The sequence below is a fragment of the Camelus bactrianus genome, chromosome 15 (genome assembly GCF_048773025.1).
Source record: "Camelus bactrianus isolate YW-2024 breed Bactrian camel chromosome 15, ASM4877302v1, whole genome shotgun sequence".
In the NCBI taxonomy this organism is placed as follows: domain Eukaryota; kingdom Metazoa; phylum Chordata; class Mammalia; order Artiodactyla; family Camelidae; genus Camelus; species Camelus bactrianus.
In genome coordinates, this window is record NC_133553.1 from 30,008,623 (window position 1) to 30,032,626 (window position 24,004).

At 34.4% G+C, this 24,004-nt stretch overlaps 1 protein-coding gene across 6 annotated transcripts in view; it reads left to right on the forward strand.

Annotated features, from left to right (window-relative positions):
• NCOA1 (nuclear receptor coactivator 1) overlaps window positions 1–24,004 on the forward strand; it is a 212,366-nt gene that overhangs the window by 154,665 nt on the left and 33,697 nt on the right. For all 6 annotated transcript variants that reach the window (XM_074341748.1, XM_074341750.1, XM_074341749.1 and 3 more), the window contains 5 exons: window positions 557–652; window positions 3,479–3,619; window positions 10,730–10,877; window positions 12,197–13,517; window positions 16,384–16,564. In XM_074341748.1, the coding sequence (XP_074197849.1) occupies window positions 557–652; window positions 3,479–3,619; window positions 10,730–10,877; window positions 12,197–13,517; window positions 16,384–16,564 (1,887 nt within the window). The remainder of the gene's footprint in view (window positions 1–556; window positions 653–3,478; window positions 3,620–10,729; window positions 10,878–12,196; window positions 13,518–16,383; window positions 16,565–24,004) is intronic.

The window sequence follows — 24,004 nt, forward strand, 5'->3', positions numbered from 1 at the left end:
TTGAGTAATATTATATGTAACCTCTCAAAAAATTTGGAAATGGGACTTCAAAAAAATTACGGATCCTAAAAATATAAATGTCCTCTGTCAAGGGCAAAAGAATGCTTCTTCAGAAACAGTTAAATGTTGTTTTTTTTCATTCAATAATTATTATCTACATAGTGGTTATAGGAATCTTTGTAGCCATTAAGTACTGATGACTATAGGAAACTGACTATAAAACTGTATTTTAAAAACCACTGTGTTGCTTAAGTCTAGCCAAAACTGCTCCTTCATGTTGTTATCCAAGTATGAGATGCATCAGTCTCTTCCAGTTTATGTGAGAACACTCAATGGGAAGGGATAATTTATGCAAACTAAATCTCTACCCAAAGCTGCCAGTTTTTGGTTGCAAGCAGTTTTATTTCTAATATTATACTGTTAAATCAGAGTGACTCCAGTATTGTGTCAAATCCTATAATATATATTGTTTTTATAAAAACCATTAATGACAGATGATAGATGTCGACCATCTTCTACCCTTTTCCCTTCAATTTACCCTTCTTGTTTTGGGCAGATTTCCAGTCATGTTTGATTTGTATTGCACGGCGATTACCTCGGCCTCCGGCTATTACGGGTGTAGAATCCTTTATGACCAAGCAAGATACTACAGGTACTAACTGCAAAGTTTAGAATGTTGTGTCGGTATTAATGATGTGACTATGCCCTTAAAACTGATTGTGTCCCTCTGTTCTCTGCTATTTGGCTTCTGTTCACTAGTCCTGCACAGAAAACATTTTAAATGGTGGTCTTGATAGTGCGCATTTTTAGATACTACAATCATTGTTGTGGGTCTGAGGAGAACATTATTTTGTAACTATTCACATATCTATATTTGTTTAGGTTATAAATTATTTTCATAATCATGGAAAGAAATTTGGCAATGTAGATGTAAATATATTTATTTGTAAATAGATACAAAATGTTGATTTTAATATTGTGCTTAAATGTATCTAGTACTTTCTCTTTCCCTTTATTCTTTCTTTGAATTTATTCAGCGCATACTGATTGAATGCTTAGAGGTGCCTATCACTGTGTGATTGCTCAGCGTTTACATAGTTGAGCAAAATGCAACAATATAATTACAAATTGTGGTACTTTTTTTGATAGAAACAGTGTGAAATGGCATATGGGAAGCTAATAGGGAGGACCTGCTTTAAAATTAGCTGGCTAATGAAGGCCTGTCTGAGGAGCTGATACCGTGCCCTCCAGCCCCAAAAGATGAGGTGGTGCCAGTTCTGCAGAGTATGAGTGTTGGAAGGGTGCACTGAGGAAGAGTCATGGTGCAGAATGAGTGCTCCTGACTGAGGAAGCAGAGCTGTAAAAGCCCTTAGGAAGACAGCGAAGTGTGTTTGAAGAACTGAGAGAAGGGCAGGAGAGCCACAAAGTGAGGAAGAGCAACGGCCTGAAAATAATCCCTGCATTTTAAAGGCCTACTTCAGATTTCATTTTCAGTAAAAACAAATTGTTACTGTTCTTTATAAAGTATTTTACATATGTTGTTTACTCTTATCTTCACTCTAACACATCAGGTTTTCATACTTTTACATCAGTGAAAATTATATATGTATCAGTCACTGCTCTAATTTTAAAATAGAGACAGATACTAAAGATAGATTTTTTAACAGACCAAGATTTTAAAAATCATTTTTACTAAATTTTATTTTTCATGAAAATTTAGTGTTAATGTATTTTTTCACCTTTATCATTGCTTATAAGATGCTGTTAGAATACGTACTAATTTTTTAGTCCCAGAAATCTAATGTGTGCTTTATTCTTGTGTTTTTAAAGATAAACTCTCAACTGCTTTTACTAAAGAGTAGGTGGGGATAAATTAGCACAGATAATAGAATATAGTAAAGAGAATGTCTTGGAGCTTGGAGATACAGCATCTGAGGGTAGTAATGATCAATTCCCATATGTTTCTTCATTCCCTTTGTGAGACTACCATGTACAAGTTCCTTTCCGTTTTCCACCAATGCACAGCACTGGAAAAATTTAGTAAACCCTTATTGAAAACCAAAAACATTATTACATAAAGGAAAAATAGGGTCCATTAAAAAATAAAACTGGTCTTTTGTGTCAGTAAAACCAAATAAAGGCTTGTGAAATAGCAGAATAAAAGCCTGTTGGGAAGGGGTAATGGTCAGGCCACAGAATAAATGTGGGAGACAAAGGAGGCCTAAAAATTATGAGGATGATTTAGGAACAATGTATTTCAGCTTTTCCTCATATTGCATTTCTATAAATTGAACTCTAAATTAGATTGTTTTAAAGAAGACTGACATCTTCAGGCACTAACATAGAACTCTTCCTTTATATTGCATTGCCTTCCACCTAAGCACTATTAAAGGGACATCACCATACTATACACACTTATTACACAAAAGACACTAGAGAAAATATAAAACAGAAATAAAATAGAAAGATGCCAGAGAAATATAAAGTATTTTTAAAATATAAAACTAACATCGCATTATATCATAGAATTGATTTAGATAAAAAATAATAAGCTAGCAATAGTGTTAGATATTTAATTCCTTAAATTTTAGTAGTGCTTACGACTGTATATAAGGTGATTCATGTCCCTTAAAAAGAAGTCTTCTACCAGGAAATGTTGAATAGTGGTTTGTTTGGTTGGTTGGTTGGTTAAACTTTCCTCTAGCAAGCAGAAGTATGCTAAATCAACCTATTTATGATTCTCTTCTAAGGTAGTCATTGCATTACCTGATCATTTGTTACCATTGCTGATAATTTACTCTTTCTCCCCTTTAGTCCCACAATTACAGACTCCCTTCCTCTCATGTGGGCTAATACTGACCATGAGCACATAAACACATGCATGCCTCCCTTAGTCACTGCCTGTGAGGAGGAGTATTGCATATGAAGATCATATAACAGTGGAGTCTCTGCTACAACCAACTTTTAGTCTTTGATGTGATGAGACAAAGATTGAATAAATAAAACTCTTAGAAAAATCCAAAATTGTGTATAGTTTCAATCACAATATTCACCAGGCTTTCCCCAAACTGTTCTAAAATAAACAAAATTCCCTTATGTAACTTTTAGTTTATTTTCTTTCTATCATCTACATTTATGCCAAGACTAGGGTGACAGCCTGATCAGACAGACTTAGGTATAATTAGATTCAAGACCCTACATACATAGAAGTCTAATAAGTACTTTATTTCTGAACAAACCAAGTAGAATATATAAAGAAGGAATTAGTTTAAAAGAGGAAGCACTAACAGCACAATAGATTTGAGTTGATATCCTCCGTTACCATATGTAATAAAAATTAGTAGTGCTTTTTAATGCTTTTGTTCATTAATCATTTGGGGCAAGGCAGAATATTTCTTAGATGCAGTTGTTAGTTTTGAAATATGAATCAGTTATATCAAGAGGCTATCATAAAGATAAACTTTCATTCTTTGTATAGGTAAAATCATCTCTATTGATACTAGTTCCCTGAGAGCTGCTGGCCGAACTGGCTGGGAAGATTTAGTGAGGAAGTGCATTTATGCTTTTTTCCAACCTCAGGGCCGAGAGCCATCTTATGCCAGACAACTGTTTCAAGAAGGTAATGTTTTTCTCTCAGTTATTTTCACTAACCTTGCTCTTTATTAATATTGAATAATTTATATACAATTTATGGCTTGATAAGTATTTTCTCCCAATCACAGTTTTTGCGATCATCAGTTTTAGGAAAGGAAGAAATGGGTAAGCAAAGTAATTCATGAGTGGATCCTGAATTTTGGGATGCACATTTTAAAGAACAGGATATCATGTGGTGGTCACTGACTCATTCAATCATTCATTCATTCATTCAGCAGACATGTATCAAGTTCCTCACATACATAGAACACTGTGTAAGGTGCCAGGGACATAGGGATGACCAAAGCAGGGATTTTCCTGCAGGGAACTCAAAATACGTCAGGAGAGTATATGACAGGTTTAAAGATCAGTGTGGCGTGGGATATAACAGATATAACCAAAGACGAAAAAAATTAATTCCAACTTGGAGAATCAGGGATGGCTTTAGAGAGGAAGTGATATTTTTATCTGGCTTTTGAAGATCATTCCTGGCAGAATAGGCATATCAGAGGGCTCCTAGAAAATACAGATCTATATCATGCATGTTTACTTCATGACAGTTATAGTACCTGTATCTCCTGGCTCAGGTTGAAGTTTCAAGTTATATGAAATTATTAATTAATAATTGAACAGCTGCTGTGTCATAGTAAGTACTGTGGGAATATGAAACAAGTATATTCCCTGCCCTTAAGGAACTTAACAGTATTATAGGAAAGATACGGAAATTATCTGAGAGTTAAGGCCAGAAAGTTTATAGAGATTCAGAGATGAGGGATTTTGATGTACTTTAAAAATATTGTCATGTAATTATGGTAGCCTAATACACCTTCCCCAGTGTAATTTTTTCTAATCTCTAAGTAAATAATTTCTTTGGAAAGAGACTCTTTATATGGCTATTTCTGAAAAACAATTTAAAAAATATTTTTCATTATTTCATCACCCTTCTTAACCTTAACATTTTCCTATAACACTAGGTTTCCTAAGTTTACAGATGATTTTCCATTTATTACATTTTAGGTCAGCTGCTTCCTAATGGTATGTAGAGGAAGAAGCTTGATTATTTTTTTTTCCAGGAAGCCATCTATATGAATCTCACTAGTGTGGTTACTTCTGGGTCAGCTTCCTCCAGACTAATGGTTCTTCGGTGGGCTTCCTACTAGATTGATACCGTCCTCAAAGATGGTATTTCAGTGGAAATGACCAAGAATATATATTTTTTAAAAAGGCAGTCGTGAAGTACAGTCAGGTTTGGAAACCACTACACTAAGCAACCAATGCATCCACTGGTTGCAAACTTTGTGACTCCCTCCCCCAGCAGTGAGTGGCACTTGACTTTTGCATTAGTAGGAGACTCAGAGCACTGTCTCTACTCACTGCCTGAAGTGCTGAAGTATGTGATACTCTTTGATTTTTTGCCTTACCTTTATAAATTAGACCTTCCAAGGCTTTACTTAAAAGACTTTTAACTTTATTTACCTATGATTTATATACATTTCGACCAAGGCAAAGCAAGTCTAGATCCCATAGATGTTATTGAGCCATGGTTTAAAGTATGTTTCTAAACCATTGAAATTCTCTATAAAATAGATTGATTAAAGTGTAGTAAGTAAATAATATGCTATTAACATATGAAATGGAACAATTTAGAGAGAAATGTAAAGAAATATAAGTATAATTCAACACCTCTTCTCCATTAGTCATTTCTTAATGTCCTTTTCTTACACTTTTTTTAGAAAAAAAAAATTCCTCTTTAGAAATAACTTCTTTTCTTAAAATTAAATTGTCCAGAATTCACATGACTCTGATTCTAGTGTTTTAGAAATTCTAAACAACTTGCCAAACAGCATTCATGGGTTAAACATATCTTTTTCTGATATGTTATATTCAGTGGTATCTAACCTGGTAAGAAAAATGTGGTCCATGAAACAGTTACATGGGAATCACTTGTTAAAGATGTAGACCTGCTGAATTAAAATCTCAAGTGAGGGCCGAGGTATCTTAACAAGCTCCAAAGATAATGCTTCAGCACACAAGGTTTGAGAACCACTGGTCTATCAAGAATGTAGAGAGGTGTAAATTTGCATTTGCGTATGCTTGCTGCCTCTTCACTTAGGGACAGTGTGAAAAAAATGAAACAAATTGTGCCACTGTATCCTGGATATTGTGTAAACTTTTAAAATGTAAAACTCTACAGTGATTAATATTTAGGGAAAAAAATTTGCCCTCCATCTGTCTTTTGTCTTGCCTTTAGCTTACTTTTTGAAGGCATTGGCTGTTATTAAAAAAAATACTTATATGCTTTAAAGATTTAAGTTCTTATCTTAATTTTTCAGCTGCTTTTGACAGAGACAGATCATGAACTACTTTTAAAGGGTGTTGACTATTTTATTTTCCAGAATCAAATTTGAAAATGCATTTTAGCCAAAGAATATGTGGGAGCATTCAGCATGAACTACATTAAAGCAGTGGTTCTCCATTGAGACTGGGGAGAAAATGGGTATCAGGATCACCTGAGGAAATTATTAAACCAAGAGAAGGTCCATGCAGATATATAGTTTGGAGAAGCTTCCCAAGTTCTGTTCAATTCAGAACCATTCTTTTAGAAAAAGATCTAGATTAAATGCTTACCAAAGATCCCTGGTAAGATTCATCTGGGGCAGTTGTTCAGTCTGATTTCTGGACTCCACCCACATTACTGAATCAGAGTCTAAAATGTTTTCTTACAGAAGCGTTTAGAAAACATAAACCTAGGTTCTACATTGATATTAATAGCTATAACTAAGGAATGGTGTTTCATACTGAATTAAATATGAGAAATGTTTCATTTTCCGACTTCGGGGGATTCATAGACATATTTAAGGTATTTAAGTTTCTAGGGAGTTCTCCAATATAGGTTCCTGTTTAACTTTGTTACTGAGACTCATTTTTCCTCAGAATACTACTTCCTGTAGCACATCTATTAGCACTTAAGGAAAGTAGTAGTCATAGGAAATGTGAGGCTAAATAGCCTAGAAAAGTCTTACAAAAGTTCTGTTTACCTATTATCAATGATGTAATGGATCATTTCTTGCCTTTGACAGATGTCCATAATATATTGTTATATTTTTTTAAAAAGCTAAGAAAACACAGCCTTTGTAGAAGGAGCTCACTCTTGTATATCTATCCAATACTAGAAGATTCACAAAATGTTAACGGTGGTTATCTCTGAGTGATGGGATTATATGAGTTTATCTTCACTTTTTGTTTATTTCTCTATTATCTTAACTTTATAATCACAAAATAAAGTTATTTTCATTAAAAAAATCATGAGACAGTAGGAAGGAGTTTGTAGTATCAAGAAGTGGGGAAGCATTGCTGTAAAACAGAAGTACCCATATGAATGATTAACTAGAATGTCCATGGTCTGTATCACAGAATTTGCTGAAAATCTTTTTCTGTCGAATTTTATTGAAAATATTTAGAACATGAGTTTATGTTCCTTTTTTAGAATTTTTGATGTTCTGAGTAGAGTTTACCCATTGGGGATTAAAAGTCTTAGATCACCTAGGGTAATTTTTTTCTTTACCTTAATAAAAGTTTTTGAATTGCATTTTCCTGTATATATATCTAGGGAAATAACAAAAAGAAAGAGAAATCTCTGCCAACATTGACCTGTAGTACCCTGCCACACACATTTTAAACCTACCCATTTGATTAATATCAGTAAGGCGTACTTGTTGAGGTTATCTCAGCACCAAACTGGATGGAGTCAAAAACCCAAATAGCTCTATATCTGTAGCTGCTAAGGCCAGAGAAAACAGTTCCCTTTGCTTTGTAGGCCTACTATGCCTTTTTCCTCCTACAATTGCCATTTTAAAGGCTCTTTGAAGAATTTCTGGGGTGTCATAATACCGTATCAATAACATCCCTCCTCACTAAGTACTCTAAACATTTTAGAAATGAACACAGGTGTCAGGGATCAAAACCTGACAAAGCTAGATAAGAAAACAAGGCCAGAACCTGTGATCAAATGAAATTCCAAATAGTTTTGTCCAAGCCCAGATCTTTCCTATGGGGAAAGTTTGGTGTGTAGAGCTATGTTTAGCCATCCAGTTCTAGAAAGAATTATGGCTCCTATACTCATGTCTTAATGCAGAATATTAGTGATTGTTATATAGGGTTGAAGCTATTAGTATAAGTAGTGTCTATGGATTGGCAGACTGTGAGTGAGTATGACTCAGGACATACATACTTTGGAAGCTGCTTATTTGTTACTTTTTTTTCTTTAGTGTTCATTTAGAAAATATTCATTCAGTACCTGCTATGTACCAGGCTCCATGCTAAATATTATCTCACAATAAACTGGCTCCATTTTAGTGATGATGGGCAAAGGTTAACTTGCATTATTAAATCCTAAACTTGTAAATGACAAAGACAGAATTCAAACCTAAATCTGATTCCTAGGCTTTAATTCTTTTGATTGGTCCTTGCTGCCCTCCTGTTTATCTCTCAATTTTAGTTAACTGGACAGTCTTAATTAGGTTCTAATTAATTAAATTTTTACTATATTTAATATTGCCTTTTGTTCATTTCAAAGATTGTGAATTATGATGTACTAAGTCTTATTCCACACATTATCATCCAAAATAAATAATCTAACTCCAAAACTTAAAGTGTAATCATTTCCTGTATTAAATTAATAGGTATTCCCCAATTTTGAAATTTTTACTAGTTTAGATATAATCCTACAACTTAAGGCAGCATAATTACTAAAGGACTATTGATGTTTCTGTAATCCACATTAAGTATCTTAATGTTCCCATGCTAGCCTGAGTTTGTAGTTCTTTCTCACCTTTAAAGGGCTTGTCAAAAAACGAAAAAAATTTCTCTTCATTAATTTCCATTACAAAAGTAAGTCTAGATTTCCCACATAAGCAAAAACATAAATTGAGATACAGGATAATCATAGCCAAGATTTAAAATCTGTTCTTTAAAGAAAAGTTATGGTAGTTGATCACAAGTCAATATTAACCTATTGAGATGGGTGGGATTCAAGTTGAAAATCAGAAGTACTTACTGGATGATTTTATGTGCAAAGCATCATACAATTTCTGTGGAAAGTGGGATAAGAATGGGATACTACTACTAGCCCTTATGTTTATTCTACCTGAAGGAGAAAAATAAGTGTGTAAAAAGTTATCTGCCTCCTATTCAAAGAGATATCGAAGAAATATTTGGGAAGCAATGAGGAATAAGATTGGAAATGCAAAATGATGTCAGATTGTAGAGCTGTACTGTCCAATACGGTAACCACTTGCTACATGCACCTGTTGAGTACTCTAAATGTGGCTAGTATGACTAAGGAACTGAATTTTAAATTTTATTAACTTAAAATTTAATTTGCCACATGTGCCTGGTGACTGTCATATTGGACAGACAGTCAGCTCAGTGTTGAAGAGCCAGTGAATGTTTTCCAGCGGAGTGATCCTAAAAAAGCAATAAATAGTAATGAAGAAATAGAACAAAATGGCAGAAGCAAAATAACATGAAATATAGTGTATCTGGACTGGCCCTTTATGTATCTGTAGCTTTTTCGTTATTCTAGGTTAATAATTTACCTTAAATGCCACTTTTTAAAATTGTAGTTGTATTTTCCAAAATACATTATCAAAAGATATTAACTGTTAGGAATTGTTAATATTTTTTAGAGTTTTAACATAGCAAACATTTATATCCTTACACAGATGTTATCAGTTTCTATTAAAGACTCTTTTTCATCATTTATTATTTCATTAGATACTAAATTTCTCCATGTGATATATTTGGTAAATGTGCCAGTGATTTGGCTGAAATTTCCAGATAGGTAAGGAATTCTTTCAATTAAGTTTATATCCTGGTTTTTGTACTTAGGCAGATTTATGTATGGTATGGATTTACAGCAGATTATGCCCTCTTTGGTTTATATGGCATACCCAAGACAATAAAATAGAGCCTGTCTTTTCTCTACTTAAAGTAAGATGTAGCCTCAAAACTTATTTATCAGTTGGTCATTTTGTCTTTTTCATATGTCTTTAAAGTGTAATTGAAGCCCTTTCTGAAATGTCTTTGAAAAATAGGACTAACGTTTATTACAGACTAAATCATAATAATCATTTGTGGTTGTAATTCTTGCGTTTCAGTGGATATGATTTTTGACCTGGGTATAGATGAATATACCTATTAAATCTTTCTTAAAATAGATTTCTATTGTATTACTGAAATATGAATGAAATTTACTTACTTAGTAGTCTGGTATAGCCTTTAAGTATTTAATAAATACTTACCAACGTAGTTAGAATTTTGTCTGTAGTTAATAAAGCTTAAGACAAAAGTAAATTATGGTATTTACATAGTTATTTGACTTCCTTAACCTAGTTTTTGTTTTGTATCAGTAATCATTACTAGTCATTTGTTCTATATTAGTAAATCAGGCTTTACCTTAATTTGCTTACTAATTTTCAGACATCAAAAATAATACATATATATAACTAATAATTTCTCAAGTGGGGACCTTTGTGATTCACATTCCTGAGTGAAAAATTAAATTTGAATTTTAGTTAAATAATTCTGCAAACTAATCAAAACTTAGAGGGTGAATTTTGTGGTATATTAATTACATCTCAATAAAACTATTTTTAAAAATCAGCCAGATGGGGTGGGGCAGGGTCGGGGGCATACTTATTAGAGATACTGAAAATGGGAGGGAAGAAAGTTACTTCTTGGTATTTTTGTTGGACATTTAATAAATTTAAGGAGCTGCCCCATTATAGGGAAAGATTAAGGTTGATTTTTTTAAGTGTGGTTTGAGGTTTCTTCATAATCATTACTTCTGTGAGGAGGCACTCAATCAAGTAGGACTAAATTAAAAGTGGTCATCAGGTGGTATATTTCATCTGGAATCATTTCCCCCCTCAAATACCTGCTTTATCTGAACATTTTTTATTTTGAGTCTGAGCAGGCAGCAGTTGGAAGGGCATAAAAAAATGAGTTTCTAGGTAGAAAGAAGGCTTGGTAACTCTCCTCTGCCCAAAGTACAAGTGTCAGAATTTTAACTAGGTTTCTCTTTTGTTTGAAACAGTGATGACTCGTGGCACTGCCTCCAGCCCATCCTATAGATTCATATTGAATGATGGGACAATGCTTAGCGCTCACACCAAGTGTAAACTTTGCTATCCTCAAAGTCCAGACATGCAACCTTTCATCATGGGAATTCATATCATCGACAGGTACTACTTATTTGGAGAGCTTCATATGAAATAAGTCAGTTCACATATCTCTTCTTAGAGAAAAAAAAATTTTTATACTCTTAATGGCTAGAAAACAGATTTTAAATTAGATGTTAACTAGTATGATGAGCATATAATCAGTATATTCATACTGGGTTTTTTAGTTTTGTTGCCTAAGAATAGCTTTGTTGTTCAAAAAGGAAGACAGGAAAAGGTGAGGCTGAACATATGTTTTAGGGATAAAACCCAAAAAGGTGGCTAAAAATTTCCAACTTTCCTTATATGAACTTATGGTCTTATAATAGATTTGAGTTTGTTAATATTGTTATTTTTAATTTTAGAAATGCTTTATTTTCATTAGGGCATACTCAATGGCTCCTGAGTTTATGTTAACAGTTTCTGAAACTACAAATTATTAAACAATCAACTTGAGATTTTTGAATGTCATTGCCTCTCATTTGTTCTCCTCTTAAAATATGTTTTACACTATTATATATGGTAAATTCATGAAACCATTCTTTTATCCTATGAATTATTCAAAACCCTGCATTTACAACTATTTAAAATTTAGCATTAAACAAAAACAAAGACGTTTTCCCTCACTTCATCTTTCCCTCATCTGATATATTTGCTTATTGGAACATGGTAATACCAGTCACAAATCTGTTGTCATAATTATGGATTTGAGTAAAGAACTCGATGAAAATTTGAATTCAGTATTCTGCTGATTCTAATTTTAGTTTAATTTATGCTTGTGAGTGGAATTAGCACAGTTCTTTTTTTTCATATTGTGATTTCTCTTTCAAAACATCTGCTATGTCTGCATGTCACCCTTTTTAATTTTTACATCAGTGACACAGTATTTTCCTTACCCAGTCTTCCTCTTTGGAGTTGAAATACTTAAAAGCTGTAGCAAGGGAGTCATGAGTAAATACTTTGTAAACAGAGGTGTGGGAAGATTCTCTTTCAACTGAAAGTATTATTTTAGTCTTAATTATTTGTATTAAATTTTGAGAAGTTTAAAAGTACATGTATTGGATTTTTTCCCAAGGCCGAGAAAGATTTCTTTCCCATTTAACTGAAACCATTATCAAATTTACAGGACCTTAGGCACTATTTCCTTTTAAGTGATGCTGATATTTCACAGTAGTACTAACCATCCACTGTTTTTCCTTAGTTTCAAGTAATACAGAAGCTTCTTACTTGATAGTTTGCAACATTAGTGAGGTTGTTAATAGTCTTTCATAATATGCATCATGAAAATATTGTAATGGAAACCAGTGAAGATGTTTGAATAATAATGTCTTTCCCCTCCCTAGGGAACACAGTGGTCTTTCTCCTCAAGAGGACACTAATTCTGGAATGTCAATTCCTCGGGTAAACCCTTCCGTCAACCCTAATATCTCTCCAGCTCATGGTGTGGCCCGTTCATCTGCATTGCCACCATCAAACAGCAACATGGTATCCACCAGAGTAAACCGCCAACAGAGCTCAGACCTTCATAGCAGCAGTCATAGTAATTCTAGCAACAGCCAAGGGACTTTTGGATGCTCACCTGGAAATCAGATTGTAGCCAGTATTGCCTTAAACCAGGGACAGGCCAGTTCCCAGAGCACTAATCCCTCTTTAAACCTCAATAATTCTCCTATGGAAGGTACAGGAATATCCCTTGCACAGTTCATGTCTCCAAGGAGACAAGTTAGTTCTGGATTGGCAACAAGGCCCAGGATGCCAAACAATTCATTTCCTCCTAATATTCCGACATTAACCTCCCCTGTTAGCATGACAAGTACTGCCTGTAATAATAGTAACCGATCTTATTCAAACATCCCAGTAACACCTTTACAGAGTATGAATGAAGGACCCAATAACTCTGTTGGCTTCTCTGCCAGTTCTCCAGTCCTCAGGCAGATGAGCTCACAGAATTCACCTAGCAGATTAAATATCCAACCAGCAAAAGCTGAGTCCAAAGATAACAAAGAGATTGCATCCATTTTAAATGAAATGATTCAGTCTGACAACAGCTCTAATGATGGCAAACCTCTGGATTCTGGGCTTCTGCATAACAATGACAGACTCTCAGATGGAGACAATAAATATTCTCAAACCAGTCACAAACTAGTGCAGCTTTTGACAACAACTGCAGAGCAGCAGTTACGGCATGCTGATATAGACACAAGTTGCAAAGAGGTACTATCTTGCACAGGCACTTCCAACTCTGCCTCTGCTAACTCTTCAAGCGGTTCTTGCCCCTCCTCTCATAGCTCACTGACAGAGCGGCACAAAATTCTACACCGGCTCTTACAGGAGGGTAGCCCCTCGGATATCACCACTTTGTCAGTGGAGCCTGATAAAAAGGACAGTGCATCTACTTCTGTGTCAGTGACTGGACAGGTACAAGGGAACTCCAGTATAAAACTAGAACTGGATGCTTCAAAGAAAAAAGAATCAAAAGACCATCAGCTCCTACGCTACCTTTTAGATAAAGATGAGAAAGATTTAAGATCAACTCCAAACCTGAGCTTGGATGATGTAAAGGTGAAAGTGGAAAAGAAAGAACAGATGGATTCTTGTAACACAAACCCAACCCCAATGACCAAACCTGCTCCTGAGGATATTAAACTGGAGTCACAGAGCCAGGTAGGTAATTCCTTGCTTCACAAAATGAATATTCCTAGTTTTGTTTTTTTTTTTTTCATTGATTTTACTCCATCCATAGACCATATTTGGATTCAGGCTATATTTTGTCCTACCCATTGGGCATATATTAAAAGGTTAGTATCGATGATTAAAAAAAAAATCATAGGATGCCCTCAAGAGTTCCCTTTGGAACCTTGGAGGGCTACTAATGTGGAATTCTAAGAAAGTAGCTGTTTCTTACCATAAAATCAGAGTTCACATCTTTGGAGATATTTTTAAAAATACCTTCCCTGCCCTCTCCTCTCATCTCCTCACCTATTGAATCCAGAATATTGAATCTGAGAATAGAACCCAGAAACCCGTATTTTAAAGGAGCTCCCTGGAGGACTCTGATAAGTAACTAAGCTTAGGAACCTCTGATGTTAATGAAATGAGAGAGAAATTTGAGGAGGTGGACAAGGCTGCCTAGTTTGGCTTGCTTTGCAGTTTCATTTCCTTTGAAGTATTTTCTAAAGTTGTTTTCCTTTTCGTCTGATTCTAACCACCCTCAACCCCCAACCTCCATCAGAATAGGGACTTTGAGTATTCTGGGTAGTAGGGTATTTAACATGCCCTGAAACAGCAGTAAATATAAATAAACCTCTGCATAAATTATTTTGGATCAGGAACCTCTGTGTTTAGGCTGGGATATGGGGTGGAGTGAAAAGTAACAGCTTAATTGAATAATTGCTGTGGACTTTGAAAGAATTTAAGAAAAACAGATAATGTGATCCCTCCCCTCCAGGAGCTTACAGATTATTTAGACAGAATATAGACATCCATGAAATAGTTGAAAATGCATTCATAAAGCAGTTAATCAATAAGGCTCTCCATTTTGAAGCAAGATTCACACTGAGTATGTATAGGTCCTACAGTTTCTTGAGCCAGCTTTATTTTTTGCCCTCATTTCACAGAAATCTCTCTCTTCCCTCAGGTGTACTGCATTCTAGGCACATGGAAGTCCTTGCCTTTCCTGGGATAAGCCATGTCTCTCCTAAGCATCTCCTGCCTTGCTTTCCTTTCTATGTCTGCTGAACTTCTACTCATCTTTCACAGACAGTTCAGACATCACCTCTGTAAAGCCTTCCCCAGTAGCCCTAGTTAGACATTCCCTTCCTCTCACTCTCATGGTGCTTTGTTTTGTCTCTATTTACTATTTGTAATGACACTATTTTGGTTATTTCTTTACATGTGTGCTCTTTGAGAAGGCTGTCTCTCATATTTCTTGGCAGCAGTAAACTACTGCCGTGTTTTTAAGCTGAAGAAACAGCTTTAAATAATAACTATATTAAAACTCACTCTTTAAGATTAACTTTAAAAGTAGCAGCTTTATAAAATAATGCCATTATGTAGTCTTGGGACATAGTCTCCTTTGGTGCACATATACATGCATTTCTGCTAAGTTTATACCTAGGAGCAGAATTGCAGGATCATAAGATATGTGTATTTTCATCTTTAGTAGATAATGCCAGTTTTCCTAATGTATGAGATTCCTTCAAGGTGTTATGTGTCCTTGTTACTACTTGCTATTGTCAGTCTTTTAAATTTTGGCTGTTCTGGGGTCTGTGTAGTGGTATTTCATAGTTCTAATTTACCTCTCCCTGATAAATGTTTATTGGTCATTTGGATATCTTCTTTTATAAACAGCCTGTTCAGGTGTCTTGCCCATTTTGGCAATATGCTGTCTTTTTCTTACTGACCTGTAAGAGTTATTTACATATTTTGGTTGAGTCCTCTATTGGTTATATATTTTCAGATACTTTCTGTGTTGTGCTTTACCTTTTCTTTCTCTTAATGGTGCTTTTTGATGAAGTGAGGTTCTTCATTTTAATGTAGTCCAATTTGTCAATTTTTTCCTTTATAGTTAGTACTTTTTGCACATGTCACAAAAGACATATTCAAAAACATTCATAGTAGTTTTGTTTGTATTCACCAATAACCAGGAAAACTCCCAAATTCATCATAGTAGAATTGATAAGTATATTGTAACATGCTCATACAATGAGATACTATTCAGCAGTGGAAACAAAATGAACTACTGCTCCATGAGACAAGATGTGTGAACTTCAGAAATGTAATGTTAAATGAAAGAAGCTAGACTTTTAAAAAATGCATACATATAATTCTGTTATACAATTTAGAAACGTAAAATTTAGTTAAATTAAATAATGAAACCCAAACAGGTAGACATTTTATGTTGATGAGCTATCTTAAGGTAATCATAATGGAATAATATATTGTGAAGTAAAGACCAATTTTCCCCTGTGCATAACCTCAGACAGATATAGGAACTCTCTATTTATTCTAGAAAATATATTTCTTATTCTAGTACATCCTTAATGGGAAGTGACTTTTCTAGGATCTTTGAAGCTGATATATTATTTATTAAAAAGTTTCCAAGACTTTTTTAAATTATGGAAAATATATATCAGTGCAAATGTATTTTTATTCCATCATATAGTAGGTCATTTTACAAAATTTTGAAAAATATAACAGAAAAAAATCACCCATGATGCTCCTGTCCTAACAGTACTTTAAATGTTTCCTTCCAGTTCAGTCAAAATTTTTCCAATGTATAAATTTTATACCAAGATAATGTGTGTGTATTATCTTATATCCTGCAGTATATTAATATCATAAGCATCCAATTTTTCCAGTGTTAAGTCATGTTATTTCATCTGAGGCCCCAATCTCTCTAATTATTTCTTCTTTCTTTATTCTCTCATAGTCACTCAGTTCAGATAGTTTAAAGGAATGACTTGTTTTCTACATCATTTCAGGTAAAAATGAAGAACATATTTCCTCTAACTTTCATTTCCGTTCGTAGTTTACAGCTGACCTTGACCAGTTTGATCAGTTACTACCCACGCTGGAGAAGGCAGCACAATTGCCAGGCTTATGTGAGACAGAGAGGATGGATGGTGCGGTCACCAGTGTCACCGTCAAGTCGGAGATCCTGCCAGCTTCACTTCAGTCCACCACGGCTAGACCCACTTCCAGGCTGAACAGTATGTGTTGAGGACAGAACCTCATTTTAAATGTTTGATGATAATGTGGATTAGTGCTTTGTCTCTCACCATTACTGCACAGGCCTTTTGTTGAGAATGAAATTTCATTAATGCCACTATGAGTAATACACAGTTACTTTTAGACACATGAACTTCACTTATCATGTGTGTTCTCAGTCATAGTATAACCTCTACTTTTTTGTAATTAATGTTAAGGTGAGAAGTTGATGTTAAGGAGAGCAATTTTGTGTTCTTACCCAGAACATTCCATAGTAGGTCTTTCAGAAACATAATACTAGGTCAGATTGTTTCCCAAACTGTCTTCCTTGAATACCAGTCCTATAAATTGGGGGAAAAAGGGATTTTTAGAGCAGTGAAACTATTCTGTATGATACTGCAATGGTGGATGCGTGTTACTATACATTTGTCAAAATCCATTGAATGTGTGACACAGAGACTGAATCCTAATGTAAACTATGGGCTTTAGTTAATGCATATGTATCAATATTAGCTCATCGTTTCTAACAAATGCATCTTGCATCTAATGCAGAATGTTAATAGGGGAAATAGCCCGATTTTAAAAATGAGCAAAGGATTTTAAAATAAACTTTGTAAAAAAAAGGTGTTATGAAAGTAGCTAGTAAGCTTATAAAAAGATGTCTTTAATCACCAAAAAAATGTGAATTAAAACTATAGTGCAATACTGCCACACACCCATTGAAGTACCCAAAATTTTAAAAACTGACAGAACCAAATGATGGCAAAGATGTGGAACAACTTGAACTTTTGCATTGCTGGTGGGAATGTAAAATGGTACAACAAATTTGGAAAATTGTTCAGTTTCTGTTAAAGTCAAACATGCACTTACCATGTGACCCAGCAATCCAACACTTGGGTATTTGAGAAAGAGAAATGAAAGCATGTGCTCATAAAAAACTTGACCACAAATGTTCATAGTAGCTTTATTCATGATAGTCCCAAACTAGAAACAGTCTAAATGTTCATCAACAATGATATAGTTTATTTATAAAATGAAATACTGAAATACTGCTCAACAATAAAAAGAAAGAAACTACTGGTACATGGCATGAACTATTCTAAAAAAAATGTTGAATGAGAAAAGTCTAGATCATTGGTTGCCAGTGGTCAGGTGAAGTAGGGAAGGTTGACAGCCAAGGAGCTTGAGGGAACTTTTAGAGGTGACAGAAATATTCTGTTTTCTTGACGGAGGTAGAAGGTTGTGGGTTTATACCTTTGCCAAATTTATTAAACTGTACACTGAAAATTGATGCACATTACTGTATATAAACTATACCTCAATAAATGTTACTTTAGAAATATCTGATGTTAGAATGATTTCTAACTTACAGTTAGACATCCAAATGTCTAGTAGTTATGAAAGTGGAATAAAAACATTTTCAGATATAAAAGGGCTCAGGTATTTGCATGGTATATTCACCTTTTCTAGTTAAGGTCCTAGAGGATGTACTTCAGCAAACAGAGAAAAAGCCAAAATAGAGAAACTTACAAAGGTATAGGGAAAACAGAGGATCTGAAAGGAAGTCCAGGAATGATAGGTGATCAACAAGACCAGGGAACAACCAGTGTAGACTGAAACAGGGAGCCTGAGTCCTCTGAAAAGGAGGCCTCCAAGGGAGAAATGAAACCTCCTCAGTTTATAGGAACTATTACTGGTTTATGTCAAAAATGTTGAAGCGGATGAAAAATTCTCCTAGAAAAGCAGGAAAATGAAAAAATAAGGTAATTGTTAACTCCAGAAAAATAAAAACGATATAAGAATGTTTGAACATAGTACTTGATAGTATTTGCATAGTCATAAGAATCTAAATATTAATTTTTATTTTGTAAAAAACTGTGATCGCTGTTAGGGAGTTGGGGACACAGGAGGTAGTAAGAGGTGTAGATGTGGGAGAACTAAAACTCTATCGTGATGAGGAGTCAGAAATCTAAAATGGAGATACCCGAGTTGTGAATATTGCCTCTGTTGGAAGGGGAGTAACCAAAGGATCAGAAGACTGCTTTTATTCATAATAGATCTTTTAGTTCTGACTTTATATTTATGTATATGTGTTAATTTGATGAAAATTAAAGTTAATAAAAGTAGAAAGTGCCTTCTAGCTCTACAAGTCTGTGAAAGTGGAATGTGATTCATAATCTGTCTTGACACAAATAGCTCTTTTTTCTCTCTTGAGATTTCCCCTCCTGAAATACAGCTTCATGTAAAAAAGTATGTAAATAGGCCAGTATCTGTTAAAACTTGTGCCATAGTATTGACAAAGGCCAGAAGCACAGAGGGGAAGATACTGAGGTAAATGAAGGAGAGGATGACAGCCTCAGAAAGCCAGTTTACAGTATTTTGATATAGACAAGAAAATTATTTCAAGAGTCATGAGGCTAAGGAAACAAGTTGGGCAGGAGAAAGGAAAAGAGAACAAAGGATTGGAGAAGGCAAAAGAAAGAAAAAAGAAGATGGGGACAAAAATACGATAGCTTATAAAGGGAAGAGAACAGCCTCTGTTTCCCTGCCCCTCTGGCCTCTGCACTGCCCGCAACCTTCTCTCACTGGAGCCAGGGTCCATTATCAAATGGCTGACTCCACGTCTTAACCTTGTGCCCAACCACGGTTAATCAAGTCTTTCCTTACTTCAGTCTTAAGCTGAACTGTGTCAAGTGCAAATGTCCCACATAGGACAATTTAACTACCATATTTCACCACCTGAGATACACCGTTAGAACTTCTTGATCTATCTGCCGTGTCACTTATCTTTTCTCTCATATTTTTATTTTCCTTGCATGTTTGCACTGCATTCCGAGAGAGTCTCTGTGTCTGATTTTCCAGATCAAAACTGAATATTCAACCATATCTAGTCTGCTCTTCAGTCCATCTATTGAGTTCTTTTAATTGTAGTGATCATGTTTTTAATTTCTAGCAATTTTTTTCATAGAATTACTCTTTGGGGATATGATAGACTTTTATATCTGTGTGGTGATAAATTTAGCATACTTACTTCAGAGCTCATTTCCTGTCAATCCTTTTTTCTTCCAAGTTTCGTTCTTTCTTTGTTAAATTTGCTATCTTTCTTTCCTCATGTTGACTTTTCTTGACTGTTCGGTGAATTTGGGCTTTCTGTCCATATACACTGAAAAAGGCCTAGAATGAAACATCTTGGTAGTTAGAGTATTCCTTTAGCTAAAGTGAGAAACCCTTTTGCTCTGGCAGTGAATGTAGGTTCTGATTATAGAAGCCCTGTTTCTCAGTTGTCGTTGTGAAGGAGTGGGGGTTGGTGCTGGGGAAATCCCTCGTGGCAGCCCTCGCACCCACTTTGGGAGATTCCCTGGGCAGAACTCCCACTTTGAGTCATGTACTCACCACTTTAATCCCATGGGCAGACACCAGAGTCAGCTGCACTCAGAGCAGGGCCTGGTGGCAGCTGTTCAGTTGTCCTTTAATTATCCTGGCACTCACCCATGGCCTGTTCCTTTACCCGCTCGAATGACCACTGAGCCTGGAGTTGTTCTGGTATTCTTCTGAGAAAACATCCCATTTTGGAAAATCTTCTCTTTGTCCTGATATAAGTTTTTTAGTTTAGTTGAATTTTGTCATGAGTTAGTTTCCATCTGTTTTATCTTTCAGAAATTCTTCCCTGTTCTATTTAGCTGTCATGCTGCTGCTTTTGCCTCTCCTTCAGCTGTAGATTTATTTTCCTCTTATTTATTTTATTTCAGTGGTAATTTTGGAGGGGGAATAAAATAATAGGTGACAAATCTGTCACATTTAACTAGAAATTCTCCTTAGCTCTATTTATATATGAGAAAACTAAGGTCTAGAGAATGAAAAGAAAACACACACACACACAGATAAAAACTAACCCAAAGTTATCCAGTTAGTATCTGCAGAACCAAGATTTAAATTTCAGTAGGCCTGGTTTTAAAACACGTTGTTTATATGCACACACGCACTCAGGCAGTGTGACCAAGTGATTTAAATAATTGTGTTAGAAATGTACTGCAAAGCACATCAAGAGACAGCTTAGGAGGATATTGATCCAAATATGCATAAGGTGCTTTCTTGGCAGTACCTTCAAACCTCTGCTATGTCCCTTTGACTGTCTTCAAATTCCTATCCTTTCAGGGTGGATTTTACTTTAGAAGTTTTGTGAATTTATTTGGAGCCAAATGTGTTCATACAAAAAGAATAATTTTTTTTTTGTAATCAGAACCAAAATTAGATGTAATTATAAGGAGAAATATTTTCTTGAAGGACTTGTATACTGGTTAAGACAGCTCTAGAAGAATTCCAAGAATATTTGAATATTGACAGCATCACTGGAGTAAGTGAATGACCTCCTGAGGTTTTGATATTCCGTGAATATATGCATTCTGAGATGATTATATTTTAAATCTTCTTAATCTGTAGTACATTAAAAGTACTGCATAATTCTAAAAATATGAATTTCACATAAAACATTTTCACTACTTAAAAAATCCATTTTAATTTCCCTGTTTTGAGGTTGTTTTTAGGTGTTGTGGCTGTTGGTAGGCAACTTTTACTATTATAAAACTATAATGAATAATCTTATGTAGAGATAATTTACCACATTTGAGAGTATATCTGAATTGTAAGTTCTGAGCAGAATTGCTAGGTCAAAGGGTAGATAGATTTTGCCAAATGGCCCTTCTTATACCAGTTTACACTCTAACTGATAATGTTCCTCTTTCTACACATCCTTTCCAATAAATTGAATTGTGCGCTTTCTCATCTTTGCCAATCTTTTGGATTTTTAAAAAGTATCTCAGTGTAGTTTTAATCAGTATTTCTTTAATTGTGAATTAGACTGATCATTTTCCAGTGATTTTATGTGACTTGTTCATATTCTCTAACCACTTATCTATTGGGTTATTCAGTTTTTATCTTACTGATTTATAGTTTTTTGTAGAGTGAGAAATTAGTCACATAAAATACTGTAACTGCTGTGCATAGTTAACAGCCAAATGCAATACAAAACTGAACCAGAAGCCTCTTTACCAACAGCTGAAGAAAATTAACTGTGAAAATCAGAATCACTATATACTGAATCAACTCAGTGGAATAAAATGTGCAAGAGCCATTCTCCTGGCTAGACAACGCTTTGTACTTTGTGTGCAAAAATTTTAATTTTTTTTTAATAATTTTTTTTTCTGGGATCACTGTGGCTAATAAGGATAAAACATTTTCTTTTAACCATATTTAAAATGGAGAACATATGATGTTGAGTCCTTTGCACAGATAATTAAAAAAGCATATTAATAGTTTGATCAGGAATCCCTAAGAGCTTTTTCTACCCTCACATCAGCTGCCTCTCTCCAACACAATGACTAGTAGATGCATTGATGTTTCCCTTTAAAAATTACTGTGCCTGTCTTGTGTAAACATATGCATACTTACTCATGTTTGCAGTAGGGACACAAACATGACCAAAAATAGTGTGTTTATTCCCTGGACAAAGAGAGATAACTTGTGTAATTCATAAAACATTCCGGCAAATCCTCAATTATTTATTTTTTTTTATAGAAGTCAGTTTCTAAAGGAAGTCCTAAAAGGATGACGTGAATTTTAGAGTAAGAACCAACTTCTTTTAAGCATCAGCCTAGGCAAATGAAACTTCTAAGTGAATCAATGATTGATTTGTTTGGGGTTTTTCCCCCTAGTCATCAAATTTAACACATGAATCTTATTTTATTTTAAAAAATATTTTATCCAACTTGTTTTCTTAACATTTTTCCCATCAATACTACTAAAATGAGATGCTATGTCCTGTTATTGAGTCAAATAAACTATCTTATAATACTCAGTATTGATAGTAGACAGCCATGTAAATTTTCTTTGGCCCTTAAATACAATTATTTTGTGTAGGTTAGATTTTTTCAATGGAATAGAATTGAGGAATTAATGTGTGAGCAGAGCAATGGAACAGCTTTAGATAATCTTCTTTGATCAACTTCCTGATTTAAGTAACGAGAGGAATTAAGTGATTACTTTCCCATCACCATCTATTGTTGTTGTTTGGTGGTTTTTGTTTGTCTTGGTTTTTTTCCAGAATCCTACAGAATTTGATTTCTCTATCATTTGTCATGACAGGGAAGACTAGTTTAATTACTAGCTATGGTACTTTGCATTTAGAAGCGAATGTGTTTTTATATGGACTCCTGTATTTCATTCATACTAAACATTGAGTATATTTCACATAAAAGCCTAACATATTTTGTTTAGTTAATAATGATCAATATCCAGCACTAAATAAAATTTGGGGTCATCCTTAAATCTGCTTACTCTCCATTCATTAGAATGAGGAATTCTACTTAACTACATTTCTCTTAAGGCACTAAGGCAGTTTCAGTTTTAGTTTTAGGATTTTTCAGTTTGCTAGGACTGACATAATAAAACACCACAGACCAGTAGCTTAAATAGCAGAAATGTATTTGTTCACAATCTGAAGGCTATAAATCTGAGATTAGGGGGTTAGCCGGTTTAGTTTCTTCAGAGGCCTTTCTCACTAGCTTGCAGATGACTGCCTCCTTCTTGCTGTGTCATGTTGAATTAGAGCCCATCCAAATGACTCTGTTTTACCTTAATCATTTCCCTGAAGGCCCTGTCACCAAATAATTACATTCTGAAGTACTAGAGGTTAGGGCTTCAACATACGAATTTTGTTCATTTTAAGAGATTACAAATAACCATTAGAAACACTAAAAGAAAATAAAAGTAGTCGTTAATCTCACAACCTAAGATCTAGAATCTAAAAAAAAACCAGAATTTTTTTCTATTAATATATATGAAATAGCTTATACAAAGAGAATCATCCTGAACATAATGTCTAGGGTTATACTTTTTTCTTGTTCATTTATCAGCATATTGTAAATATCTGTACCATAATTCATTAATCAGTCAGTAAATTTCTGGAATTTAGGTTATTTACAGTTTTTTTCCTAATATAAATAGTACAGAAATATTCAAAGATTTCAAAAAATTGCCCACACAAAAACTAAAATGTGTATACTGTTTTCTTCCATTACAAAACATAATTCAGCCTCTTTTTTATTTGTCATCATTATAATCATCAATTATTATACTGTTATTGTATAGCAATATTCTCAGTTAACAGCTGTAGAGCTTGTCCATTTGCTAAATGACCCCAGACTGCCGTGCCCTTTAGTTTCTGTTCCTGCCTTTTATAGAACATGTTTTATCTTTTGCTTGCAGCTCTCATTTCATAACACTGTCCCTACTTATAGCATATTCTAATATGCTATAGTTGAAAAAGAAGTTAACTAAAACTGTTATAGTAATCTTTAAAATAAATAATTTCTGACAAAGCCCTAAGTGACTCTCTGATGGTAATATATACAAACTTTTAACATCAGATTTTCTTTGATTCCTTT